General features: G+C 44.0%; 1 protein-coding gene across 9 annotated transcripts in view; it reads right to left on the bottom strand.

Annotated features, from left to right (window-relative positions):
- Positions 1-7,258, bottom strand: part of LOC121534602 (glutamate receptor 2) — a 92,355-nt gene that overhangs the window by 7,361 nt on the left and 77,736 nt on the right. For all 9 annotated transcript variants that reach the window (XM_041841216.2, XM_041841238.2, XM_041841230.2 and 6 more), the window contains exons 9-11: positions 4,708-4,815; positions 4,197-4,403; positions 3,660-4,027 (exon numbers count right to left, since the gene is read on the bottom strand). In XM_041841216.2, the coding sequence (XP_041697150.1) occupies positions 3,660-4,027; positions 4,197-4,403; positions 4,708-4,815 (683 nt within the window). The remainder of the gene's footprint in view (positions 1-3,659; positions 4,028-4,196; positions 4,404-4,707; positions 4,816-7,258) is intronic.

Raw genomic sequence — 7,258 nt, 5'->3', positions numbered from 1 at the left:
TCACTATAACACGCAAAACTTCAAAGGGAAATCAGCCTGAATTGTCCTCAAATCCCTCTTTCCAACACCAAACATCCACACATGCCTTTGAAGATAGAGGATACATACATTCAACTCATAGCTGATTGATGGAGCATAAAGAAATGGTTTGACCATACACATAAATCAGTGATATCTCCGGTAATGACATGGCAAGGGAAACTGAGCACCCTGGAGCCAATATACAGCGTTAGCTCTCCCAGTAAACAACATCAAGGCCCAGTCATGTGTAAAGGGATGCGGTGGGTAATAGTTGATGTCTTGATGACAAATCTCCCAGGAATTCATGTGACTGACTGTCCCCTCTCTGGTGCAAAGTGGGAGCCTGCTTAATATAATCGGCTGCATTCACACCTCATTAAATCACTATACACCGAGCACTAATATGACACTGAATTAATTACAGCTGGGACTATGATATTTCAAGCCATGGCACGTCTGCTTACATAATAAACTGTATGTCAAGGGGCACAAGGACTGCCAGGAGTGTACAGGATGTGTATTAAATGGAAGGGATCTTATCAGGATGATTCCAAGTTGTATAAAATACTAGCTATTTTATATCACTCAACAGAGAATTGAATAAATCCAGGTGTCATGTCATGAAATAAAGTTAGGAGAGGTATTGTTAATGTACACTGAACAAAAATATAAACACAACATGTGAAGTGTTCGTCCCATGTTTCAGGACCTGAAATAAAAGATCCCAGAAATGTTCCACAAAAAGCTTATTTCTCTCAAATGTTTTGCATAAATTTGATTACATCCCTGTTAGTAAGCATTTCTCCTTTGCCAAGATAATCCATCCACCTGACAGGTGTGGCATATCAAGAAGCTGATTAAACAGCATGATCATTACACAGGGGCACCTTGTGCTGGGGACAATAAAAGGCCACTCTAAAATGTGCAGTTTTGTCAAACAACACAATGCCACAGATGTCTCAGATTTTGAGGGAGTGTGCAATTGGCATGCTGACTGCAGGAATGTCCACCAGAGCTGTTGCCAGATAATTTAATGTTCATTTCTCTACAATAAGCCGCCTCCATCATTTTAGAGAATTTGGCAGTACGTCCAACCGGCTTCACAACCGCAGACCACGTGTACGGCGTCATGTGAGCGAGCAATTTGCTGCTGTCAACGTTGTGAACAGAGTGTACCATGGTGGAGGTGGGATTATGGTATGGGCAGGCATAAGCTACGGACAACAAACACAATTGCATTTTATCAATGTCAATTTGAATGCACAGCAATACCATGACGAGATCCTGAGGCCCATTGTCGTGCCATTCATCCGCCGCCATCACCTCATGTTTAAGCATAATAATGCACGGCCCCATGTCACAAGGATCTGTACACTATTCCTGGAAGTTGAAAATGTCCCAGTTCTTCCATGGCCTGCATACTCACCAGACATATCACTCATTGAGCATGTTTGCGATTCTCTAGATCGACTTGTACGACAGCGTGTTCCAGTTCCCGCCAATATCCAGCAACTTCGCACAGCCATTGAAGAGGAGTGGGACAACATTCCACAGGCCACAATCAACAGCCTAATCAACTCTATGCGAAGGAGATGTGTCGCAATGCATGAGGCAAATGGTGATCACACCAGAAACTGACTGGTTTTCTGATCCACGTCCCTACCTTTTAAAAAAAAGGTATATGTGACCAACAGATGCATATCTGTATTCCCAGTCATGTGAAATCCATAGATCAGGGCCTAATGAATTTATTTCAATTGACTGATTTCCTTATATGAACTGTAACGCAGTAAAATCTTTGAAACTGTTGAATGTTGCGTTTATATTTTTCGGAAAGTATTCAGACGCCATGACTTTTTCCACATTTGGTTACATTACAGCCTTATTCTAAAATTTATTAAATTAAAGTTTTCCCTCATCAATCTACACACAATACCCCATAATGACAAAGTGAAAACAGGTTTTTATAATTTTTTTGCAAAATAAAAAACTGAAATACCTTATTTACATAAGTATTCAAACCCTTTGCTATGAAACTCGAAATTGAGCTCAGGTGCATCATGTTTCCATTGATCAACATTGAGATGTTTCTACAACTTGATTGGAGTCCACCTGTGGTAAATTCATCTGATTGAACATGATTTGGAAAGGCACACACCTGTCTATATAAGGTCCCACAGTTGACAGTGCATGTCAGAGCAAAAACCAAGCCATGAGGTCGAAGGAATTGTCTGTAGAGCTCAGAGAAAGGATTCTGTTGAGGCACAGATCTGGGGAAGGGTACCAAAAAATTTCTGCAGCATTGAAGGTCCCCAAGAACACAGCGGCCTCAATCATTCTTAAATGGAAGAAATTTGGAACCACCAAGACTCTTCCTAGAGCTGGCCGCCCGGCTAAACTGAGCAATCGGGGGAGAAGGGCCTTGGTCAGGGAGGTGACCAAGAATCCGATGGTCACTCTGACAGAGCTCCAGCGTTCGTCTGTGGAGATGGGAGAACCTTCCAGAAGGACAACCTTCTCTGCAGCACTCCACCAATCAGGCCTTTATGGTAGATTGGCCAGACGGAACCACTCCTCAGTAAAAGGCACATGACAGACTGCTTGGAGTTTGCCAAAAGGCATCTAAAGGACTCTCAGACCATGAGAAACAAGATTCTCTAGTCTGATGAAACCAAGATTGAACTATTTAGCATGAATGCCAAGCGCACGTCTGGAGGAAACCTGGCACCATCCCTATGGTGAAGAATGGTGGTGGCAGCATCATGCTATGGAGATGTTTTTCAGCGGCAGGGACTGGGAGACTAGTCGGGATCGAGGGAAAGATGAACGGAGCAAAATACAGAGAGATCCTTGATGAATACCTAAAGGTTCACCTTCCAACGGGACAACGATTCTAAGCACACAACCAAGACAACGCAGGAGTGGCTTCAGGACAAGTCTCTGAATGTCCTTGAGTGGGCCAGCCAGAGCCCGGACTTGAACCAGATCGAACATCTCTGGAGAGACCTGAAAATAGCTGTGCAGCGATGCTCCCCATCTAACCTGACATAACTTGAGAGGATCTGCAGAGAAGAATAGGAGAAACTCCCCAAATACAGGTGTGCCAAGCTTGTAGCATCATACCCAAGAAGACTCGAGGCTGTAATCGCTGCCAAAGGTGCTTCAACAAAGTACTGAATAAAGTGTCTGAATACTTAAGTAAATGTGTTATTTCAGGTTTTTATTTGTAATAAATTAACAAAAATGTCTAAACCTGTTTTTGCTTTGTCATTATGGGGTATTTTATGTAGATTGATGAGGGCAAAAAACAATTTAATCCATTTGAGAATAAGGCTGTAACATAACAAAATGTGGAAAAAGTCAAGGGGTCTGAATACTTTCCGAATGCACTGTATATCTTTATCTGCTTATATTACACTGTAAGATGCTTGAGAATACATTGCCATTTAAAACAACAACCTGGGGAATAGTTACAGGGGAGAGGAGGGGGGACAAATGGAAGCTGGGGATGATTAGATCGTCATTGTAGCATGAGTTGCGAGGTTGGGAAATTCAGCAAGAATATCATTGTAAGAATACGAGTCAGTCACACTGAGCCAGCCTAACAACATACAATCAGGAGGCAGTTTGAGACCCACCTAGGCGAGATGTCACAGCCCTGTCTCATGAAGGCGCCGAGGGAGAACCAGAGACTGTTGAATATCCCAAACTCGTTGGTAGACTCATTAGTCTGGATCTGGCCATCCTCGTACTCCTCTGTGTGCCACTCGTATGGGCTGAATCGACTGACCAGGAAGAGCACCACGCTCACACCGATGTAGGCAAACACGATACACATCCATATTTCATAGGCCAGAGGGTCCAGGAAGGAGAAGACCCCAGGTTTTGACTTTTGGGGTTTCTTGATCATGATGGAGATACCCAGTGACATGAAGGGCTTGGAGAAGTCAATTACTTCTTCTCGGACGAGGGTGATGGTCAACGGTGCCACAGCTATATCAGCTTTCTGGGGAGGAGAGGGGGAAAGAGCTTGATGTTATAAAGAGCTAATGTTATTGTTCTAGGGAAACAGGGTGGGCTTTAGTAGTATTTAAAGGGAACTACTGGGGATGTTTGTATACAGCAAGTTATTGGATTTGATCAATATTAGAAGGTCCATGCATCTCTTTTCTTACCCCATAGACAAGCTCTCCCACCATTCCGTTCCAGATCTTGGTCTCAGCGTCTCGGGCTCCGTATTTTCCATCCCCTACAATTTTCAGTTGGTATTTGAAGCCACAGTGCTTGGCTATCTCAGCAGCCAGATCTACACAATAGCCCTCATATCTTTCATTGTCTAAAAAAAGGTCAGCATTCTTCTTGAGCATTACATATGGGGCTTCCTGAGGGTGAAAACCAAAAATACTGCCTTTAGCCTTTACATCATGGTATACATGCTAGCTGTGTACATTTAGAGGCTTTCACTGAAGGAATGAACAGCTCATAAATAGACACAGACTACTATGGGTTTGTTTGTGTATGTACAGTGTCCATATTAGAACCGCCTCAGTGTCACTGTAATACTATAAAAACATGATTCTATGGACTAACAATTGCTAAGTAAGAAACGAATCCAAGGATTTTCAATCCAATTGTTGTGTATTAAAGAGTCAGTTGGTATGAATAGCGTCAATGATAAGTAATTACCAAGATGGTGGTCACAATGACAGTTTTGTTTTCCATTCCTGTTGTGTCATTCGGAAACACGTCTGATTTTGTGACAGCCATTTTGTCAACTTCGTTCCAATATCCAATCTGTGGAGAAAATAATGAATAGTGAATGAACAATTCCATGTCATGAGACGGTAGACAGCGTTGTTGTTTCAGATGAGTGGAAACGTACAGTTATGAATATAACTACTGTTCCCTGATGGCACGAAGGAGGTATAACATGCTATGGGAAGTCAACGACCAATCCTATTCACCTGAAGAAATCTGAAATCACGCACAACAGTCCAATGGAGGCCAAGCCCACCCTTGAAAGCCTCGCCTTCCTGGCTATAATATCGGGGCTTGCATACATTTCCTCAATTCAGTACTGCTCTTCAGAGCCCAAACTCCCTGACGGTGCGAGGCCAAAATATGTTATATCTCGTTCCTCCTTCAGGAAACAGTAGTTATATTCATAACTGTACGTTCCCTTTTAGTCGGTTACTCTGTATAACATTCTATGGGGACGTACAATAACGCCCCAAGCTGGCTCAGAGGGTACCAAACTAGGAGGTCCATGGCAGCCAAAGCACACACAGGTTCCACCGGCTCCAAAAAGGGGTTACAGAAGCCACCTTTATCCCCTAATACTTACCCAACAGGCCTGAACTGTCAGAGCCTCATAAGGCCTGAACTATCAGAGCCCCATATAGGGAACCAGAACTTGCTGCAACTTGGCTGTGAGCACTGCCACGCTGACACTGCAGCCCAAGTCCATAGACCCCACGGTTCCAAGAACAATACTTATCTTGCGAGCCTGAAATGTCCGAACTCGTACAAGGAACCGCAAGTCCATAATAACAGAACACCTGTCATTACTTGGTAAAGTGCAGATACTCACTGCATAGCATTGACCAGAGTCAATGAACCACGGTAGCCCAAGGCTCAAAGCCACAGGGAACTGCCTAACATCGACCCCAATGGCCCAAGCCCATTCCAGTTCCAAAAAGGCTTGCACAGAGACCCAAGGAGTCTGGAATGCCAGAACTCACACAAGGAACCGCAATTCAAAAACAACAGGGCACCTGCTGTGTCTTGGTAATGCGCGTTTGCGCACAGCCCCATCAATGAACCATGGCAGTCCAAGGGTCAAACCCACAGGGAAACTGTGGTAACCCGAATAAATGCGCAACCTGCACACTGCCTAGCACCCGGTCCCTGACCCTGCCATAAGAAACTCAGGAATTGGGTGTTGCATAACTTTGTTAATTAAATCAATATTTGTAAACTCAGGTTCCCTTCATCACACGCTGACTGTATAGTCGTAATCACGTTCAAGGGTAAACCCCTAGTCGTCAAATTCAACATTTCAGGGGCCAATCACACAGTTCCATATCTCCGGCCGTGGGTGCCAAATTGTCCTGTGCGCCTGGGACAATAGATCCCGACGACACAGAACCCTCCAGGGGGTCCCCGCCCAACAGGCGGATGATCTCCAGGAACCAGGTTTGTCTGGTCCAACGGGGTGCCACCAGAATCAACAACAGACCCTCCTGATGGACCCTCTCCATGGTGGCCTGAATCCGGTCCACCAGAGGAACACATAGAGCAGGTTCCAAGACCAATGATAGGCCAAAGCATCCGTTCCTGACGGAGCACACAGATCCCTCATTGAGAAGAACAGACGACAATGCATGTTTTCTTGCGATGCGTAAGATCTACATCGGCCCTGCCGAACCAGTCCCATATCTGGGCCACCACTCCGTAGAGATTGGCCCCCCCTGGAAAGTAGATCTGCAACCACGTTGAGAGATCCAGGAAGATACTTCGCCCTGAGCGACAATACATTCTTACTGCTCTATACAAGCAGATAACGGGCCAGGTTTAGGATAGAGACCAAATGGAATCATGTGGGAACCAAAAAAGTGTTAAACAAATCAAAATATATTTTATATTTGAGATTCTTCAAAGTAGCCACCCTTTGCCTTGATGACAGCCTTGCACACTCTTGACATTCTCTCAACCAGCTTCATGAGGTAGTCACCTGGAATGCATTTCAATTAACAGGTGTCTCTTGTTAAAAGTGAATTTGTGGAATTCCTTTCCTTCTTAATGCATTTGAGCCAATCAGTTGTGTTGTGATAAGGTAGGGGTGGTATACAGAAGTAGCCCTATTTGATAAAAGACCAAGTCCATATTATGACAAGAACAACTCAAATAAGCAAAGAGAAACGGCAGTCCATCATTACTTTAAGACATGGAGGTCAGTCAATACTGGGTAATGTCACCCGACCTCAACCCAATTGAGTTGGTTTGGGATGAGTTGGACCGCAGAGTGAAGGAAAAGCAGCCAACAAGTGCTCAGCATATGTGGGAACTCCTTCAAGACTGTTGGAAAAGCATTCCAGTTGAAGCTGGTTGAGAGAATGCCAAGAGTGTGCAAAGCTGCCATCAAGGCAAAGGGTGGCTACTTTGAAGAATCTCAAATATAAAATATATTTTTGTTTAACACTTTTTTGGTAACTACATGATTCCATATGTGTTATTT

Source organism: Coregonus clupeaformis, chromosome 2, assembly GCF_020615455.1.
Source record: "Coregonus clupeaformis isolate EN_2021a chromosome 2, ASM2061545v1, whole genome shotgun sequence".
In the NCBI taxonomy this organism is placed as follows: domain Eukaryota; kingdom Metazoa; phylum Chordata; class Actinopteri; order Salmoniformes; family Salmonidae; genus Coregonus; species Coregonus clupeaformis.
This window is presented reverse-complemented; position numbering and strand designations above follow the sequence as displayed.